Source organism: Puntigrus tetrazona, chromosome 20, assembly GCF_018831695.1.
Source record: "Puntigrus tetrazona isolate hp1 chromosome 20, ASM1883169v1, whole genome shotgun sequence".
NCBI lineage: Eukaryota > Metazoa > Chordata > Actinopteri > Cypriniformes > Cyprinidae > Puntigrus > Puntigrus tetrazona.
In genome coordinates, this window is record NC_056718.1 from 640,145 (window position 1) to 661,717 (window position 21,573).

Below are 21,573 nucleotides of genomic sequence, written 5' to 3' on the forward strand. Positions count from 1 at the left end.
CACCAGCTGTGAGTCTAATGCAGTACTCGGGCTCAAGGCTTTGGCATCGTTTAGGCCAGACGTTGAGATCCTGGGCAAGTCAAGCACAGAGCAGTGTTTTGATGCCGACCCAGCTCCGGTCTGAGACGCACGCTTGGCGAGGGTCAGATCAGCAGCTGTGATGCTGCCCTCTAGTGTTCAGACGCTCCTCTGCCAGAGTTCAGCCTCTCTTTGTCTGACCATGTGACTTCACACAAAGAACGGCGCAGCACGAGTTTACGGCCAGCATCAGTGCATTTAAGAGAGAACATTATAATAGCGCATCTGTGACGCTCTGAGTCATTCTTAACAGGTTTCAGGTTTGCTGTGGCGGCACATCGTCCTCGCCGTCAGCATCACCTGTACGGAGAGCTCAGCTTTATTCGGCGCTGTGAGATCTTGAGAGAAACAGCTAATGACAGCGTTACTAGCATCACTACTTTAGCCAGGAAAGACGACGCGTTGAGTTCAGTGTGGATGAAAACAAAGCAGCGATGAATTAAGGGTCCAGAAACATAGACCTGCCCTTAAACCTAACCCTGCCCATAATATATCACAAAATCAGAGGGAAATAAAAGCTGAGTAAGAAGGGTGCAGAAGCACCTAACACTCGCCTTGAGCTTAAAACAGGCACTTCCTGTGCATGTATCCCTCCGTTCTGATTGGTCGATTGGGATGTTGGTCCAGGAACATTTTGTACTTGTTGAAATCAGGTTCACAGTATAAGGACGCTAGATTCAGAAAGTTCCTCAATTCAAGACGTCTTCTAGAGTTTTTGTCAGAAAGCTGTTTCATCGATATTTTGTTGAACATTAGTACAATCCAGTGAAGGCATCGTAGTCCCTCACGGCCTCGATTTTACTCCTGACAAAAATAAAAATGACTGTGGACTAGAGGGACCGACAAACAAAGTGTCTTCCCGAGCGATGCCATCCTTCTTATAATCTGAGAAACTCCTCAACAAAATAAATAAATGAATGAACTCTTCTGAGGCAAAATACAGCTGGAAACTCTACAAAAATAGACAGAAAAATAGTATTGTGTTTTTTACTCGGTTTGCAATTTTTATCAACATAGTTTCTCTATAAATGCACGACTACAACTAAAACATAACTGACCCTACATTTGTACTATTTTCAAGTAAAACCATTATATCATTGAATTAATCTACGGTGACGTTTGATCAGTTCACTACTTATATACTTCTACAGCATTTATTAGACTGAGTTAATGTGTATTTGCTGATACAGTGTTAAAAGGTGTAGAGTGAATGAACTGTGAACCCACGAGAACAACGGCTGTAGGCTCTCATGAACGCACTTCCTGTCTGCCACCATCTTACAGAACGCTTGTGACAGGGCGGCAGGATCAGTTCATTCAAAAGGTATATATTTAGTTCTATAATGTATGAACCATCAATCAGACGACTTGTGTGGAAGTGGTGCAGGCTTCTCCTGATCCAACAACATCACCGAGGAGGGAAGATCCACCACACACGACACATCTGCTCAGGCTCACACACTCGCATGCCAAGAAATCTCATTTCTCGGGGTGAAACAGATACAGGACAGATGAAGAATAGACTGAAATGTTATCTGTCACGGCCGCTCAGCACATGCTGTGAACGGTCAGGGTTTCACCGGCTGCAGTTCTTCAGATGGTTTTCTTCATATTTTTTAAGATTAGGGAATTATTCGTATTGTTTTGCCTCAGTAAACTTCTAGTTAGTTGCTTTAGTCAGTAAGGTAGTTGTTAGGTTTAGATATGTTATAATATGGTCGTGCAGAATAAGGCATTGAGAAACACTAATAAACAGACAAGAGGCTAGCATGCTAATAAGCAACGTAGACTAATTGGTTTTTAAACTAAAGTTGACTTGATCTACAAAAATACCACTGTGAGGTTCTCAGTCACGTTCGCTTTTTCATCATCAAATAACATTTGTAATTATTTCTACAACTGCGACCGCTACTGCGACGAAAAACAATGATATTTAGATCATTTAGATCATATCTAAATCATATCTGAATGTCTTTGTAACCAATAACGAAACAAGTGTCACTGAAAATCAGAAAGAAAGATGCACAAACACCCTTTACAAGCCAAACTAAAAACAGCAGTCAGTATTGTCCCTTACGGAAATTAACCATGGTGTTACTACCAACGAAAGAAAAAACATAGTCACAGATCAACCACACTTTAACCATATTTGTAATAAAACTGGTTATACAAAAGGTAATCAACACACAAAAAAACTAGGCTTTAACTACTACATAAGTAGTTATTAACTGCATGATGTTGTCGTCAAACTTCACCCTTCGAGCATCTATTGAACTCAGCAGCAGATTCAGGCTTTTTAAGTCTCTTCAGGAGATCTGATGGTCTGGAGGACCTCACACGGAGAAGACAAGACTTACCAGAGCTGCAGGTAACACACCAGTTTGGTCACCATGAGCTCCGAGGGTCAGCAGCACTGAGAGCTCCTCTCCTCCGCTGCATCGTCTCTTTAAATCATTGATGAAAGTTTGACACCAGGAGAAAATCCCCGGACACAGGACGCCTCCGGAAAACCTGAGCACGCGCGCGCGAGTGGGTCTGTCCGGTGTCCACTTAACCTCGAAGATCTGCTGAAGGCACGTCCTTCTTCTGCTTCTTCTGTTGTGACATCACTGGATGGTGATGACGTCATCATGAGTATGCTCATTGAAATCTCCCAAGAGAATACATACTCATTCTTTTCATTTTCATTTTTTCGTGTTCATTTTCTTTTTTATCTTGAAACCTGATTAAATGATCTTTGCACTGATGTGTGGTTTGTTGGGAATGTTGCTTTTACGAACTGAGTCGCTTTTCAAGAGTTGGACTAAATAACAACATTTGTTGCTAGGCGCTTTTAAAAACAGGTCACTAGGGTAGTCTGAAAGGTTGCCAAATCTAGCAACAACACAACATATGAAATGCATGTTGAACTGGCAACGCTGAATCCGTCGTTTTGATTGGGTAAGTGTGCTGATCGTGTGCTGGACCTGCTTCTTCGTGTGCACCGAGATCACTGAATGAACCTGGTAATAGACACGCTATGAGTTTGGTAATGCGGTAATACTTCATGCACTTAATCCAAACCGATTAGAGGACAGCAGCTGTTCAGGATTACAACACGGCATCCATAGTTCCTCTTCTGAAACACGTCCAGCTCTCATTCTACCACAAAGTCAACAGAGGAAGCATACGGTTTCATCGTCTGTAGATCTTCTGCTCTGACGGCATCTGAGCGGGTTTTTAGACGTGTCAGTGTTGCTCCCGTGGTCCTAATGGTTACGGTTTTTATTCAATGAAGCAATCGCACAAACGTTTGTAAAGATAAACTTATATTTGCAATAAACAAGCAAACAAAAACAATCTCTTGCATTCATTTTGATAATGGCTTGTAGGTTCTGAGCTCCTAATGGTTCCTAATGTAAATGAAGCCACATCAGCTCGTGTCAAAGACTACAGGTTTCAGCTTATATGTCAACAAAATGAGTCTAAATGGGTCAGAATAATAGTGTTTCAGGTTTAGACGCCCCAAAACCATCCAATTCCAATAATTGAACACATATAAGACATTGCTGTATACAGTAAGTGAAGCAAAAGTAAATTTGCATGTAAGCACTGACTATTATATTTGCGACTCTTGTGAGATTTCACCGTAGGACGTCCCAAAAGGCCACTGAAGTAACACGGTTAACATGGTTTAGTTTACCAGCATGAGCAGACAGTTTCACAACAACATAGTGTGCAGGAATAACAAAACTACCTCGAACTATACCCACGACGTAAAAAAAGAAATACAAAACTGAGAAAAGCCATCCGTGCACATGTTCCACAGCGAGTCAGAAGTTCTGAAGATCTGCCGGATGCACGAAGTTACTTCTGAAGAGTCTGTAAGCCAGGAGCTGCCCGCCAAAAATCATCATCACTAACCCAGAGCCTGCAAGAGACGCCAGCATTACAGCATTACCCGTCTGTGAAGCACTGAGCATGTGTTCAATACAAGATGAGAGCCCAGAGTTCACTTTAATGCACAAACGATCAGAAAAAAGCCTTTAACAGGGCTGTCCAATCCTGCTCAGACCAGATTCACCATAAGATCATCATAATAAAAGTCATGATCCCCCCCAAAAATAATGACTTTGTGAAGTTCAAATGAATTGTTGTAGTGAAGTATTACAACGTAACCCTAGCTACTGTGGACACGAGTCTTGATCGGCCAGGCTCTTTGAAAACCATGGTCATGAATAAATAATAGTGTGTGCACTTATTATCATTTTTACAGTAATCTGCAGAAGGCGCAAAAAAACAAGCCTTCATTTTGAAAAAATAAAGATGCTTAAAAGCGATGCCCCAGAAGAACCATTTTTGGTTCCACAAAGAACCTTTCAGTCAAAGGTTCCTTAAAGAACCAACTCTTTCTTATCTTTTCTTCAGATGTTAAAAAACTTTCTTCTGTGGCATCTTTACTTTTAAGTGTTTTTTTGCGTACGTCCGTGAACTTCCAGTTTACAGAGAAGTCTTTTTAGGAACTGCACTTTTTGAAAGCGATCTAAATTTATTTTTAGGAAGTCTTAAGAAGTTTATTTCTTTTGTGAATCCGGCCCCAGGTGCTAAACTCCACAGCGGTCCTCCGGAGCAGGTCTGGATCAGTTCAGTGAATCAGACTCTGCATCTGTTTTCTTGGTTATATATTTCATTTATTTTACGTGATGCTACATATATTGAAGTGCCTAAACGTTTCCAAAAGAGAGAACTTACCGAGAGCAATCCACCAGTGCTCTGTCGAGGGAAAATCAGCCATCACTGAAACCAACATCACAGAGAAAACAGGGTCAGAAACAGCCGGGGGGATGCTCTTTCACAAACACGTGCATAGCGTCAATGCAAACATTATCAGTACATGCAATGAACATACCTAGGATGAAACATATGAACTGCAACCAATCAATCATCTATCGGTCATTCGTACATGAGCAGGCTCTTATATTCAAAGTGACTTATAAGGACAAAAAAGCAATAAAAAGCCTAATGCAGTACACGTATGCAGTATATTTGCAAAAACAGATTTTTTTTATGTTTAACAATCTGTTTTTTTGCAAATGAACTCTTCAAATATGCATATGTATATATATATATAAGAAAACAAATTAATAGAATTAGAATAGAGAGTGCTGAAGTTAGTGAGCAATATTATATTACCAAGCATTATATCGTTTTCCAGAACTGCAACAATGTAATTGACTCAAAGGCCACGGCACAGGTAAACTAGCCTCGCAGACGGACGGGAGGAACAGAAGCCCAGCGCAGTCTGAGGCCGGTGTTGTGTGGGTGAAGATGTCTGCGGCTCTCAAAACTCTGATGCAGCTTGACAGAGACGCGTCACGTTTGCGTATCACATCGATCTCATGTGTTCAGGAAATGAAAAACATTTTAAGGTCAAAGGAACTAAAAGAAAAAAATATTATGACTTTTTCTTTTTATTCCCAGTGGCTCTCGGATGACTCAAGGACTCCAGGAAGAAGCGTGAAGACAAATCCCTGTGAATCACATCGGTGAGGCTTTACCTGACGCTCCTCCAGAAACAGGCTGACTGAGACTCTTTTGAAATGATCTCCTTATTCTCTGCAGTTTTTAAGGTGGTGGTGTGCAATAATGAATTGTTATAGTCCTGTTATACCTGTTCTAGTCAACTGAAATTGAATTATTATAAGCATGAAATAATGTTTTATATCTATCTTAAAGCAAGCATTTTCTCATGTCCATGAGTTTTTACTTATATTATAGTCACACTTTATATTAAGTTGCATTAATTACTATGTAATTACATTTAAATTAATAATTAAGCACAATGCATTTATTGTGTACATTGTACTTATATATTTTAAAATACCTATGTGTAATTACATTTATAATTACTCATTTATAACAGCTGTTGACCCATCCCTTACACCTTAAACCTACCCATACCACTAAACCAGTCCCTAACCTCACCCATATCCCCTCAATAGCCAACAATGTGGCGACAATAAGTACAAGTACAAGTATAAGTACATTGTAATTACATTTTGATGCAAGTACATAGTCATTTAAGTCACCTAATATAAAGTGGGACCCATGGTTTCTATGACAAATTTAATAATTATTAACAACCCCAATATTTTTATATATATATATATATATATATATATATATATATATATATATATATATATATATATATGGTCATAGTTTTTTTAGTTTTTTAAAATATACCAAAATCAAACTAATACAATAAAATTGTGGTTTTAGTTAAACCCCTTTTTAATGTAAACTGGCCCACAGTCTTCCATTACAAGGACATTTCCATAAACACGGTTTTTGCTTGTCTTTCACAAACTGTGGGACGAGACGTGAATTTTTCCTGTGCTGGTTGACAGCATGATGCAGCATCCTTTGATCAGCACTCATAAGAGGTTCAGGTAAACTGATCAGGTTTGAGCGTTGTGTGTGTGTGTATGCAGTGTGTGTGTGTGTGTGTGTGTATGTGTGTGTGAGTGTGTGTGTGTGTGAGTGTGTGTGTGTGTGTGTGTGTGTGTGTGCAGTGTGTGAGATGTGTGTGTGTGTGTGTGTGTGTGTGTGTGTGTGTGTGTGTGTGTGTGTGTGTGTGTGTGTGTGTGTGTGTGTGTGTGTGTGTGTGTGTGTGTGTGTGTGTGTGTGTGTGTGTGTGTGTGTGTGTGTGTGTGTGTGTGTGTGTGTGTGTGTGTGTGTGTGTGTGTGTGTGTGTGTGTGTGTGTGTGTGTGTGTGTGTGTGTGTGTGTGTGTGTGTGTGTGTGTGTGTGTGTGTGTGTGAGTGTGTGTGAGTGTGTGTGTGTGTGTGTGTGCGCTCACCTGCTCCGGTCAGAGCCACGTGCAGCAGTGTGACGGTGATGGCGTAGTCCCACACCCACTCCTCCACGATCCAGGCGAATATCAGACCACCCAGAACATACGTCACCTCTGTGGAGATCACGCTCACTGACACACACACACACACACACACACACACAGCAACCACTCAACTGCACATCCACAGACCTATAACTAGACCCATAATAACTTCCAGGTTTAATGTCAATACGTGTGCTTTAGCATCATTGAATCGTGTCATAACTTATATCCCGCAAACTTAAATCTGCATTATATAATCTGTCTGCTGTCATCATCATGGGCAGAACACAGCAATGGGGCAGTCAGAAGACATAACGCAAAGCTCATATTTAGATGACCGAAGCTTTACCAAACACACGGTACTTACCCAAATACTTGGGACTTTGCCATGACGGTTGAGTCGTGTAGTCAAAAGGAGCTAATAAGCTGTCCACCTCTTCCACCCTGAAAAACACAAATAAACCCTTGAATCAGTTCTGCCGTTAGGTCATCTAATCAGTAATGTGATGCTGCTTTCATATATTTAGAAACATAATTCAGTCGCAGCACTTCTGTTTTACATTTCAGTGCATTTGTGAGTCCCAACAAAAACTGCTCCTGCTCTACTGCAGTCAATACCATGCTTATATGCTCGCAGATAACAAAATGTAGGATCCAGATTTTACATCAACAACTAGTAAGCCAACCAGGGTTAACTAAAGTTAGCTTTTGATTACTTGAAATGAAATAACAGATGATTTTTTTTCTGTACTTCAGGAAGTCAGTCGACGCATCACCACATAAGAGGCAAACGCATTTAGATAGAAAGACGAGACAGAGAGAGAAAGAGGAAGTTGTGCTGCTCACCTGAGAATACCGATGCAGAGACTGACCACAATGTAGTAGAGAGAATAGAAGCACACCATACACATCAACAGGTTCTGAAGAACAGCCTGGAGACGAACACAAACACACTCAATGACTGAAACACACACACACACACACACACACACACATGTCCTGGCAGAGAGCAGAGGAATTAAGAGCATGCACAATCCTACAATAAGTGACATATCTCATCAACAGTGCGAAGATCACAACTGTTCCCTGCAGAGCCGTATAACACCAGCCATGTTCTATATATCCCTTCAGCGGGCGGTTCTAGAGTTGATGGTATTATTAATTTAACACGCTCTGTTGTGGCAGAGGCCTGAAATATTCCACACGGTCACTCTTACGCAATAGCAATCTATTCAACCAACTGAAGTCCGTCTGAAAGCAAGGCCTATAGAAATATGGCTGCTGTTGAGATGAAGTGCGCTCAGTAGGGATCTTCTGAGCAGATAAGCAGGCTTTACCCAGGTGTCGTGCAGCTTGCTGTTGATGGGCAGTTGTCCATGGCGTTTGATCAGCGTGGTCCCACAGCACCGGCAGCAGTAGTCCAACAACATGAATGGCCAGCGATTCTCTGATCGGCGCTCTCGCAGGTAGCACAGGGCTCGGTCTGCGCATCTGTCATGGCTGCTCTTAATAAGATTAGCAGCGATGTAAAACGCTTCCGTAAATCTGGGCAGGATAAAGCCCACCTCCAGGCCCGGGCTACTCTAACTAATTACCCACACACACTAAAAATACTCCTGGGTAAGAAAGGCTACGCTAGAACACCTCGCGTTAGCATCCCGCTAGCACAGTCAGCTGCCAGGACATTCGTTTTTTGACGTTCGTGATCCTGGAACACAGTCTTAAGGGTCAATATTTCAAAAGTGAGATTGATGCATCATCTGAAATCTGAATAAATGGATGCATCGAAATCGAAATACTGAGAAAATGGCCTTTAAAGTTGTCCTTAGCAATTCATATTACTACTCAAAACTGAACTTTTCATATATTTACCCCAGGAATTTCACAAACATGATCTCTGCTTAATATCTTGAGGATTTGTTTTGTGTAATTGTGAGCCATGTAATGTATTTTTGGCTATTGTTAAATATATCCCAGCAGCTCAAGCCTAGTTTTGTGGTCCAGGGTCACATTTGGTGCAGGTTTCAGACTCTGTGCAGGGATACAACAATTCGAGCCTGCTTCTTTAAAATGATATCTGGGTCATTCCTGTTAGGAGGCAACTTTCGGATCATTTTTGAAAAGATTAACATCTTGTGTTGAAATGTACAGAATTATTAGTGAGTTTATTTTAGGGTCCAGTTCTCACTATCAACCCGTTCACTATGACCTTTGCCTCAGTAAACTCCTAGTTTGCTTATTAATAGTTAGTAAGGTAGTTGTTAAGTTCAGGTATGGGGTAGGGGCATAGATTATGGTCATGCAAAACATGTGCTTCATAAGTATTAATAAACAGCCAAACAGGCACGCTAATAAGCAACTAGATAATAGTGTGGGTCGGTCCCTATTGGATCATTCTGGCAACATCAACTCAAAGCTATTCCACCAAATGTAGCTATTTTCCATTCAGTCCATTTATTGTTTTAGCGCAAATAACATTTTAATGACCTTTTTCCACCATCAAGAACCTTGTGTGCAATGGAAAGGTGTGATGCATGTTAAAGGTTCTTCCTTTAAAGAAACAGTTCAATGAACAAAGTCAACTAGACGAAGCTGTGCTCACCCAGAAGTAGATGAGTTTGTTTCTTACTCAGAAATGTGTCAGTAATAGATGCTCTGCAGCGAATGGGTGCCGTCAGAATGAGAGTCCAAACAGGTGATACAAACATCACAATAATCCACAGTCCATCAGTTAAGATCTGGAGAAGAAACAAGTCCAGGCTGTAATCCGTAACCACTCTTCCTCCGGTGAAAGTGTTCAGGTCTGAATCTGCACAGATATAAGATATATAACATAAAACACGTCAATAATGGATATATTCTTACAAACTCGTAGCTTCTTCATAAGATGTTAAGTGACTCGTCTGGCTTCAAATGTCAGCGATAACAGTGATCTTCTACGATCCTACAATACATTTTATAGAAGACTTTAATATATAGAGGTGCCCTAACGCTGCCTGCATGCAGATCCACGGACAGAGTTCAGTGTGACGGGGCCGTAACGAAAACCTCACCACTGCCTTGAAAATCCATCTCTTTGGCCTTTGAACTCAATTTGCAACATAAATTCTTTACGACTGAGTCATTGTGAGAGGCCAAATTAAAACTAAAACCAAAACCAGATCACAAATGCATTTCCATCCTAAAGCTAGAGTCCTAGTTTGGACAGAAAGCCTGAGAGGAGTGCACTAACAAACAGTTAACCCGGTTCATGAATACACCCAGCTCTGCTCGGCTAGGTCACCTATAATAGCAGTTTATTTGATGGCCGTTGGTCATTTAGTGTTTCATCCACAGCCCTAAGATAAACCCTACTTCGTCAGCATCGTGTATGTGTTCCTGACAGGAAATAAATAACAAGTGAGGCATTCATCCCTTTATTCACACACACAGCAAAGCGCTTGAACACTCTGAAGAGACGCAGGTTTACAGAAAGCCACTCGACTGATTTCACTATGTTTTGGTTTAGTGGTATCTGGGGTTGGCTTGCAGGATATTTCACGTTAACAGTAGCTCGATATAGCGTCGTGCTGCTCTAGAGCCACGCGTCGGTGCAGTTCGGGGTGATTCCGTCGCTCAGCACAGCTCAGTTTGGTGTTGTTCGGTAGTTGAGGGTGTCGTTTAGTTCAGGAGTTCCCGGCTGTCTGAGACCGGAGCGGTTAGCCTCCTTTCTCCACCTCGCGGCACTACACCTCAGTAAGCGCCTGTCCGTTCGCGTTCACCCGAACGCTTCTGCACGTTTCGGAAGGCTGGGTCGCGCGCAGGAATTTATTTTTAGCAACAAAACAGCAATGGCGATGTTTCGCGCCGCCGGAGCCCGCGGGCGCCCGTTAAGAGAGCCCCGGGCCGGTTTCCGCGGAGGCTGCCGGGTCGCGGCGAGCGTCGAGGTCCGTCGGAATTGTTCCAGCGCAAAACTTTCGATATTGTCATGATGGGCGAGTGTGAAGCGCGACGGCTGCACTGCGCATGCGCACTGGAGTCCGCCTGGCCAATTTCTCAGTACTCGTGGGAGAATTTGGGTAAGAAACAGACAAATTAAAACAATCGCACGCTAGAATAAACTGCTCGCCTGGCATTTTGTGCTGTGTAACGAAGCTTTACGCGCCGTCTCGGACTTTCGCGGGAGGTTTAATGCGGAGGAATAAGAATGAAAGTTAGATTTAAAGTAGAAAACGCCTGGACGTGTCATCAATAATATGAGCAGCAGGAAGAGAGTATGAAATAAAGAACAGCGCTGATGAATGACACTCAAAATAGACGCAGTCGATAGAGAGGATCAAAGTGTACATGTGCGGCTGATGGCAGGAATAAAGCATGCGTTTATGAGTCTGTGTAGAATAATGCAAAGCAGTAGTGCATTCGCTCCCGTGTGCTGCTGGAAACGGCAGGAACTGGTCGTGCCAAACAAAACACGTCTCGATCGGCTCCGCGATCGGCTCAATCATGCACTTTAAATGTCATTGATCAGCAATAACGTCGCGATTCGCCAGGCCCGCGTCTTTCAATTATATAGTGAATATAATTCCTGCTCCGCCATTTTGAGAAACTGCCTTTAAAACACATTAAAGAAAAGTGTTTTAATATCTGATAGCGTGCATTCAGAAATATGTCATCGCAGCCCGTCGTCGTCGATATATCGAGGGGGGGATAACAGTGCCCTGTCGCCGTCGAGCCGAATCGTTTCAGCCCGTTCAGTGGAAACTATTTAATACAATAGAGATGCACGCGAGAAATACACGCAAACGCGTTGGACGGGGAAACCGGGCACGGGGAAACTCGAGGTGGGAAATTAACGTGCATTTCATTTGATCGGCATCATCGTCGTCTCCGAATTTGATCGGAATCGATATTTACAAAACTGTTCTTCACATAGATGCCGACATTTTGCACTTCACGCGGAAAAGTAATGCGTTTGCACGGCGATCTCAGGTGTGTGCCGACAAAACGAACTTTGTTTAATTATATAACATTATAAATACCTATAAATACCAACTACGGCTGCGAAAATCGCTTCGTGTCCAGATATGCGACAGTTATTGAACTCGGACGCGTGCGTTTCCGGCCGAACCGGGCTAGAACGGGTCGACGCGCGCGAAACGCGGACGAAACGCGGCGATATGTGACAATATTGTGTGCATTTCTTTTTGATTTCATTGTTGAACAGGGGCTTGAAAGTTTCCAGCGCCGCGGATGAAGCGCGGGCAGCAGCGCCCTCTGCTGGCGGATCCGGAAACGACACGCATGCGCTAGGCCTCATGCGGCACTAACACACACACACACACACACACACACTCTCGCGTGAAACTTGCTCTGAAGATTGCCTGTTAATACAACGATTGTCTCGTCTTCTAGTTTAGCTGGTTAGCTGAAGTACAGAAGCAGTGTTTGTGCGGCGCTGCTGGTGTTTGTTCGAGGTTAGCGCAGGCCAAAGAAGGCTTGACATTGATTTGAAGGACAGATAAGAACGCTCTTCTTCTAGCGTTTTTATTTTTATAGATTTGCAGCGTACGAATGCGTGCTGTCCTAACTCTGAGGATAGCTGGGAAACTAGCTCTGGACTAAAAGTGAAGTATATCTGAAGTATTTTCCTCAAACGAGCCGTTTAGTCTCGGTCATTTCACTTTGATGGCATCGAATAGGTTAGCTTTATAGTCAGTGACTGGACATAAACGTACGAGCCTGAGGGAAAAACGCTAAATTTCATTTCTGAATTCTTCATTCTTTCATGCTTTCTGATTGTTCTTCGTTGTATGAAGTACCTCGTTTTAGTGTTTTAAAGGATTTGACGTTAGTTTATGGAGCAGTCTGATGAATATATCTGGGCCGGGTTTACCCTTAAAACTAAGGCAAGCTGATTTAAGGACGAAACAAAAGGTTAAATTTGTGTGCAAAATAATTTTGGGGTGATTCATGAGATTCAGTCCTGGATTCTGGTTCAGGCCGTGCGGTCTACATGTTTACGAGCACCCGACCTTTAAAGAACTCATCACAATGTACCTGTGTGTCTCTGAGGTAACATCACGCCGAAGGGCTTGGTGATGGCCTTCAGTGTTATACTGTGAGTCGTGAGGGTCACCATGCAGTGTTTTTCAGGTGTGATGGAGTCGTCCGGCCCGAGCTCGGCCGCTCCAGAGTTTGACGTGTACGGGGCGATGGACTGGAAGGACGGAGTGGGAACACTGCCTGGCAGCGAGCTCAAGGTTAGCAGATACACGCTGCAAAAAAGCTTTCCTTTCTCTGTACTTTACTGTTGGTTCCTCTTACAAATAGATAAACATTCTTGAATCGAGATGCATTTACTCAAAGGCAAATTACTGAAGTCTTGTTGTCTAAAAAAAGAGCAACATTTAGTTAGTTTTTCCTGAAGTGAGCACAGATATCTGCCAGTGAGGTTAAAGGCTAAACATTTTTCTTTTTTCTTACACCGTTGGCAGATATTTTTGCTTGTTTTAAGTAAAAACTAAAATCTTAAGTCATTGTAGCTGTCAGGTACTGTGTGTACTGTGTATATTTATTATGTATAAATGGATATATATTGAAAATATTTACATGTATTTTTATGTATTATATAAAAATAGATTTGATGTATAACATAACATTTTTCTTAAACATATACATGCATGATAGACATATACATAATAGATACACATACATGCAATATTTATTTCATATTGTGTGTGTGTTTGTGTGTATATATATATATATATATATATATATATATACACACACACACAATATTACATGAAGTATATATAACTCTATATAAGTACTTAAGTATATACTGTATAAGTATATAACTCACTAACAATACGTCTTTTGAAAATATTAACATATATTTAAATTCATATTTATTTTACATATAAATATTTTAATATATAAACATAGTATATTTTTAGTATATATATATATATGTGTGTATATATATATATTATTTATATAAATATATTTATAATTATTTATATATAATATATAATATATATTTTTAGTATATAGTATATTTGCATGTATGTATATATATATATATATATATATATATATATATATATATATATATATATATATATATATATATATAAATAAAAATACTTTATACTTATCCACACACACATATATATATATATGGATGCAATTAATTATTTGACACTAAACAGAAAATAAGAAAAAATGCTAAGAATTTTGACGTATTTTTGCAAGACCTAAACCTAAACGTGACTGGTTTACTGCAGTAAGTCTTTATGATGATCGTCTGGCGGGAGTGTGTAGGTTAGCAGTGCAGACGGTGTGTAAGCGTCTCCGTTGTGTGTGTCTTAGTTCCGGGTGAATGAGTTTGGGGTCCTGGAGGTCATAACGGACGAGATGGAGGAGGAGAGGGGCAAGAAAGCTCACGCCACCACCACATGGAGCGTGCCCATGGCTCAAGAGGGTAACCCCCGAGTACACTCGTCTTCATACACTGGGTCTGATTACAGCTTCTACACAACGTCCCTTAGACGTGAACTGGAGACTTTCACTTCACTCAGTGGTTGACTGCTTCAGAAATGATTGGTTAAAATGCAAACCTGCTAGTGTTACCAATTTAGTTTAAAGTTATTTTGTTAGAAATAAATGTATTTTGGTTGATTTGATGACTATAAATAAGTTAACGTGCAGTATAACAACTATTAATACATAAATACATTACATATTACTAGTAAAACAGCAACACATTTTTAATTTCATTTGTAAGAAGTGGTTAATAAAAAAGTTAAGCAACTTTTATAAAATGTTACTTTCTGTTTACACACAAAATTACACTTTGATAAACAAAAAAAAATACTGAACGTTCCCTTGAAAAAACAAAATGGCCCCTTTAAAACTTTCTATTACTAACTGCTAGTATTCTTAAAAAAAGATAAAATAACCCAACTACTCTATTCTTTTTGTAATCTATCTATTTTTTTCTTTTTATTTAATACACACACACACACACACACACACACATTTGTACATTTTGTTGGTTTTGATTACTTCCATTGTCCTCGTTTGTCACTTTGGATAAATAACTAAGTGTAAATGTATACCAACAGTATGCTACATAAAGGCAATCAGAAAGTATGCTAACGTATAAACTACCTTTCTGTAAGATTAGTGACAGTAGAGCAGATGTACAGTGGTGTGAAAAAGTATTGGCCCCTTCACGATTTATTGTTTTTTTGCATGTTTGTCACACTTTAATTTTTCAGATCATCAAACAAATATACCTATGAATTAAAGATAACTCAAGTAAGGACAACATGCAGTTTTTAAAATAAAGGTTATGAAGCCACTTCTAAAGCTTTGGGACTTCAGAGAACCGCATTGAGAGCCATTATCCACAAATGGCGAAAACATGGAACATTAGTGAACCGTTCCAGGAGCGTCCGGCTGACCAAAAATACCCAATACACCTCATTCAAGAGCTCACAAAAGACCCCGCAACAACATCCAAAGAACTACAGGCCGTGTTCATGACTCCTCCATAAGAAAGAGACTGGGTAAAAACAGTCTGTATGGCAGAGATTCAAGATGAACCGCTGCTGAACACAAAGAACATAAAGGCTTGTCTCAGATTTGCCAGAAAACATCCCCAAGACTTTTGGGAAAATACTCTGTGGACTGACGAGACAAAAGTTTTGTAAGGTGTGTGTCCCATTCAGTCTGACAGAAAGGACAAAGAACATCATACCAGCAGTAAAATATGGGGCTGATAGTGTGATGGTCTGCTTGCTGTGATAAATGGAACCAGGATTTCTGTGGTCTACCAAAAAATCCTAAAGGACAACATCCGGCTATCTGTTCTTGACCTCAGTCTGAAGTGAACTTGGGTTCTGCAGCAGGACAGTGATCCAAAACACACCGGCAAGTCCACCTCTGAATGGCAAAAAAACAAAATGAAGACTTTAGAGTGGCCTAGTCAAAGCTTGATTGTAGTTCCCTTTCAGTCGGTCACTCCGAGTCACGTCGGATGACCGACGAATTGGGATCTCGCTTCGAGAGACCAATCTACTTCGAGTGTATCTAAACAAGCCAATTGAAGATTGGCATGCGCTAATCGCATCCAGCTGCCGCTGATCACAGCGCGTGTATAAATAAGCAGCGGTGCAGCGCATATTCAGCTTTTCGCCGGGGCCGAAGCGTGACTGTTCCGCTCAAAGACGATCTACGAGTGTTGGAGTACGGCGTTTCAGCGGAGGTCGTTTTCCTTGCGTCGAGTGGATTGCCACAATCAGGCTGCACTACCCCCTGTTTGTGTGCAAAACGGCTATCCCCTGTTGCCGCAGCACTAAAAGAGCATTCGCGGGTGCGTCTTTTTAAAGACGACGTTACGCCTGGCAAACTCGACGCGTCTTGGAAGACAGCGTGGGTCTTGCTTCAGACTACGTACACCCGTGTGTTTCTGGATGCGGTTGTTACCTGGTGTTAGGTGATGGTCACAATCGTTGCCTCGTGTGCCTGGGCTTAGCACGCTGAGGTGGCGGTTGTGGATGAATCATTTCCTCGCGGGAGATGGTCATCTCGGAGTGATGGGCGGGCTCTGTCGCCTTGAAAAAGGAGGCGGAGCTTGTGTTTGCTCGACTTGGTTCTCATTCTGGCTGCAGACAGGTGGGCTCCATTTCGTTGTGACACAAAGCTTAAACTCTGCAACCAGTGGAGCTGCAAAGGGGGCAGTCTGGACCCTCACGTGGGGTATCAGCTGTACCCTCTTGGGCTCCCCTGATGATCAGAAGTCAATCGCTGCATCGGAAGGTGAGCCAGACATTTCTGGAAGTGAAGATCCGGTTGCTCTCTGCGTCTACCAGGCGTTGAATGTACTGGATACAGATCTAGAAATGGTGGCTATGCTTGCCCAGGCTGTCGAGGTGATCGGGATCAAGTGGAAACCTCCACTGCTTCCCGGGCCCTCGAGGCTGGACGATTGGTATTTAAGGGTGGCTTGCGCTGGTTCTCAGGGCCCCACCCTGGTACCTTTCTTCCCGGAAGTGCATGAGGAGCTTACTGGGATGTGGAAAGCACCTTTCACTGCCAGAAACTGCCCCAGTGGCTCCTCCTCCTTCACCACCCTTGACAGTGGCACAGCCAGGAGTTCTGGTGATCGCCCCCAGTGGAGCGGTCAGTTGGGATGCAGCTGTGTCCCAATGCCGTTTCCGCTTAGTGCGGTGATCCTGTGCTCCCCTCCCGGGCCTGCAGGTACTACTGTCGGCTCCAAACGGCAGAGCCTTGTGCGGCCTGTGGACAAGCTGCGCCTGCAGTACACGCTTTGGCGTTGTTGCAGGTTCATCAGGCCAAGGCACTGAAGGATCTGCACAGGGTGGTCATGACCTGGAAGTTCTGAAAGAACTCTGTATCGTGATGGACCTCGCGCCACGGCGGCGAAGGTCACAACGCGGTCTCTGGGTTGTCACGATGGCCACTACGGTGGTCCAGAAACGCCATCTGTGGCTGTGTTTGGTCGACATGCGCGAGGTAGACAAGACACGTTCCTTGAATGCCCCATGTCCCAGACCGCCCGCTTCGGCGACGCAGTGGAGAACTTTGCCCAGCAGTTCTCCGCTGCCCAGAAGCAGACTGAGGTAAGAAACATCCTGCCTCGGCGTGCAGCTGCTGCCTTCACCCAGCCGCCGACGGCCCACCTCAGCCAGCTCGTCGCCGAGGGTGCCCCTGCTGCCGCCACCGCTCCCGTGCAGTCAACGCAGCAGCCCCCATCTAGGCAGCACCGTGGAGCTGGCAGCAGGGCAGCCACCCAGCCTGTCCAGGCTCCTGCCAAACCTGGAGGAAGCGCAGGTGCAAGAGGCCCTCAGATCCGGGATGGAGGGAGCTGCTCTGCCGGGCAGAGAATGTTGCCGCTACCTAAAACCTCGACAAGGGCGGTTTCCTCTGTCTCTGGGTCCCCAGGAGAGCGAGGAGTTGAGCGGGCCAGTTCCGCGCCACTCACGCTCTCCTTGGGCTAATATGCAGCAGTGGGAAGACTGGGAGGACGAACCAACAGCCTACCCGCCTCACTTCTGCGGGGATGCAGGTAAGAGTTGCACACACTCAGACCCGCTCGGACCGCCCACGAGACGCCCGAGCCGGGTCCCTGCACTCCCCCTCGCTGCCCCATCGCCTGCACGCCGGTGGTTCCGCTCGAGCCGCTAGTTCGGTCTCTGGATGCCTGGTTGAATCTTCCCAGGCTATCCCGGTGGCTCCTGCGAACCCTTCCGACTTTCGGCTATATGATTCAGTTCATCCGGCGTCCCCCAAGTTCAGTGGGATCCGCTATATGTCAGTGAACAATGCGTGTGCCCCTGTCTTGTGGGCGGAGATTGCTGTCCTTCTAGTGAAGGCACGATAAAGCCGCTTCCTTCAGCCGATATGAGGTCGGGCTTACAGCCCATACTTCATAGTGCCCAAGAAAGGCGGTGGGTTATGACCAATCTTGGATCTGTGAGTCCTGAATCGAGCACTCCCGCTTCAGGATGTTGACACAGAAACGCCTATTCAGTGCGTCCGTCCCCAGGATTGGTTGCAGCGATCGACCTGAAGGACACGTACTTTCATGTGTCGATTCTTCCATGCCACAGGCCATTCCTGAGGTTGGCGTTCGAAGGTCGAGCATATCAGTACAAGTCCTACCCTTCGGGCTCTCCTGTCGCCACGCTGCCTTTCATGCAAGTCGCGGAGCAGCCCTTGCTCCACTGAGAGAGTAAGGCGTTCGCATTCTCAACCAACTGGATGACTGGCTCAGTCCCGGCTCAGTTGTGCGAACACAGGGATCTGGTGCTACAGCACCTCAGCCAGTTGGGGTTTCAGGTCAACCAGGAGAAGAGCAAACTCTGTCCAACGCAGAGGATCTCTTTTCTTGGGATGGAGCTGGATTCGATCGATCAGATGGCACACCTCACAGAGGAGCGTGCCAATTCGGTGTTGAACTGCTTCAATATGTTCAAGAGCAGGATGGCGGTCCCACTGAAATATTTTCAGAGGCTCCTGGGGCATATGGCAGCCGCGGCCACAGTGATGCCGCTGGGACTAATCCATATGAGACCGCTTCAACATTGGCTACACGATCGAGTCCCGAGGTGGGCGAGGCAAAGTGGCACTCACCGGGTTCAAATAACACCGGCCTGCCGCCAAACCTTCACCCCGTGGTCAGACCTCTCGTTCCTTCGGGCGGAGTGCCCTGGAGAAGGTCTCCAGGTATGCTGTGGTTTCACGGATGCCTCCACCACCGGCTGAGGGGCCACGTGCAACGGGCATGCAGTGTCAGGGGTTTGGACGGGCCCTCAACTGCAATGGCACATCAACTGCCTAAAGTTGCTGGCAGCACATCTCGCCCTAGGCAGTCTCGAGAACTGCCTTCGAGGCCAGCATGTACTAGTCTGCACAGACAACATACTGACCGTTGCGTACATCAACCAACAAGGTGGTCTCGCTCGCTCCCGTCGTATGTCGCAACTAGCCCACCACCTCCTCCTCCTATGGAGTCGGAAGTTCTGAGGTCGCTTCTCGCCATTCACATTCCAGGAGTGTGCAACCAGGCAGCCGACGAGCTGTCGCGAGCTGCACTACCCGGAGAATGGAGACTCCATCCCCGGGCGGTTCAGCTGATTGGGAACGTTCCGAGCCACTCAGGTAGACCTGTTTGCCTCTCCAGAGACTTCCCATTGCCCACTGGCACACAGCTGGCTGCGGGGCCTTTGCAAGTATGTATTTCCCCAGTGAGCCTTCTTGCACAGACACTGTGCAAGGTCAGGAGGACTAGGAGCAGGTCTTGCTAGTAGCACCCTACTGGTGAAGACTTGGTTCCCAGAACTTGTGCTCCTCGCGACAGCCCCTCCTTGGCCGATCCTCTGAGGAAGGATCTTCTGACTCAGAGATGGGGCACCCCTTGGCACCCGCGTCCAGACCTCTGGAAACTCCATGTCTGGTCCCTGGATGGGATGCGGAGGCTCTAGGTGACCTACCTCAAGAGGTAGTCGACACCATTTCTTCGGCTAGAGTGCCGTCCACGAGACAGGCCTATGCCTTGAAGTAGAGCCTGTTCGTCCGAGTGGTGTTCTTCTCAGGTGAAGACCCCCGAATTGCCCTATCAGTCGTGCTTATCTTCTTGCAGCAAGGGTTGGAGCGAAGGCTGTCTCCCTCCACCCTTAAAGTCTCGTGGCTACAATCGCTGCAAATCATGACCCCATAGATGGGAGGTCTGTGGGTAAGCATGGCCGGATTATCAGGTTCCTGAGGAAGCCAGGAGGTTGAATCCTCCACGGCTCCCAACAGTACCCTCTTGGGACCTGTCTGTAGTGCTGACAGCACTGCAGTAGGCTCCGTTGAACCCTTGCCAGCAGTTGTGCTAAAGTTCTTTTATCTATGAAGACATTGCTCCTGCTCGCATTGGCCTCCATCAAGAGGGTAGGGGACCTGCAGGCTTTTTCGGTCGACGATTCGTGCCTACAGTTTGGGCTCGCGGATTCCCAGGTACCACTGAGGCCACGGCCCGGCCTCGCGCCCAAGGTTCCCACTACCCCTTCAGAGACCAGGTGGTGAACCTTCAGCGCTGCCCCTGGAGGAGGCAGACCCAGCCCTGACGTTGCTTGTCCCGTCCGAGCACTCCGATGCTACGTTGACCGGACACAAAGCTTCAGGACCTCAGTCCAGCTCTCGTTTGTCACAGAGGCCGGCAGAAGGGAGTGCCGCCTCCAAGCAGAGGATGGCTCACTGGATAGTGGACGCCATTACCCTAGCATACCAAGCACAGGGTATGCCCTGCCCCCTTCAGGTTGCGGGCACACTCAGCAAGTGTTGCATCGTCCTGGGCGGTGGCTCGTGGCACCTCGCTGACAGATTGTAGAGCTGCGGGCTGGGCGACCCCAACACGATTGCTAGATTCTATAGCCTACGTGTGGAACCGGTATCCTCCTGTGTTCTCACCTCAAACTGGTAGAAGCACTGAGAGGCCCGGTTTCGGTCGGCTTGTTAACCGCTCCAGAGCGTCCATACAGTAGACCCTGTCGAGCTCCTCCATTCCCTCGGCAGCCAGATGTTGCGGAGCATCCGGCGCCAGGCCCTCTCGATGAATCCGTGAGAACCGGTGAGGGCTGGGAGCCATGTAAAGTACCCCAAGAGGACTTTATGTGTGTATTTCCACGGCATAGCCTTAGAGCCCGTGTTTCCCGGCAGACCTTCTGCCCGTCTAAGAGGGTTCAATCACCTCCAATTTTCCATATGCAAACTGAAATACTGTCCATATGCGTATTCGTTCGAGACCTCCTACGGGAAGGCTGGACTTCCGCACGTCCCTGTTCACTAGAACGTGGGGCGCTTTCCCAGTGTTCCAGTCTTACGAATGGGTAGTGTTACAAAAGTAGCTGGCTTCTTGTGGTTGAGCCCGGCCTACGCCGATAGACTGAGGGGCTTGTGGGCTCCCCACAGGACACTGGAAGAGGCAGCGTCCATGGCGTTTTGGTAGGGATCCCAATTCGTCCGGTCATCCGGCGTGACTCGGAGTGACCGACTGAAAGGGAACGTCTCGGTTACGTATGTAACCCTCGTTCCCTGAAGAAGGAGCGGAGACGTCACGTCCGT

The 21,573-nt window shown here is 45.2% G+C and overlaps 2 protein-coding genes across 6 annotated transcripts in view; one reads left to right on the forward strand and one right to left on the reverse strand.

The window, feature by feature from the left end:
- Positions 1-3,426: 3,426 nt before the first annotated feature.
- Positions 3,427-10,213, reverse strand: tmem244 (transmembrane protein 244). Its single transcript, XM_043219725.1, has 7 exons — positions 9,587-10,213; positions 8,295-8,457; positions 7,804-7,889; positions 7,325-7,401; positions 6,919-7,044; positions 4,810-4,854; positions 3,427-3,988 (listed from the first exon to the last, which is right to left on the reverse strand). Exons 2-7 carry the CDS (start codon positions 8,385-8,387, stop codon positions 3,891-3,893), a joined length of 525 nt encoding a protein of 174 aa, XP_043075660.1. The 5' UTR covers positions 8,388-8,457; positions 9,587-10,213; the 3' UTR covers positions 3,427-3,890.
- Positions 10,214-10,475: 262 nt separating this feature from the next.
- l3mbtl3 (L3MBTL histone methyl-lysine binding protein 3) overlaps positions 10,476-21,573 on the forward strand; it is a 63,997-nt gene continuing 52,899 nt past the window's right edge. For 2 of the 5 annotated variants that reach the window (XM_043219719.1, XM_043219720.1), the window contains exons 1-3: positions 10,476-11,015; positions 13,090-13,196; positions 14,308-14,419. In XM_043219719.1, coding sequence (XP_043075654.1) covers positions 10,925-11,015; positions 13,090-13,196; positions 14,308-14,419 — 310 coding nt within the window. In that variant the 5' untranslated portion in view covers positions 10,476-10,924. The other 3 variants (XM_043219722.1, XM_043219724.1, XM_043219723.1) reach the window with 3 other exon arrangements.

Bases quoted from the DNA above. Each gene is read 5' to 3' on its own strand.
- tmem244 (XM_043219725.1), bottom strand. From the start codon at position 8,387: ATGTTGTTGGACTACTGCTGCCGGTGCTGTGGGACCACGCTGATCAAA. The intron at 7,402-7,803 runs GTGAGCAGCACA...TGTGTTTTTCAG, and splicing joins CTCTGCATCGGTATTCTCAG to GGTGGAAGAGGTGGACAGCT. The intron at 7,045-7,324 runs GTAAGTACCGTG...TGTGTGTGTCAG, and splicing joins GCAAAGTCCCAAGTATTTGG to TGAGCGTGATCTCCACAGAG.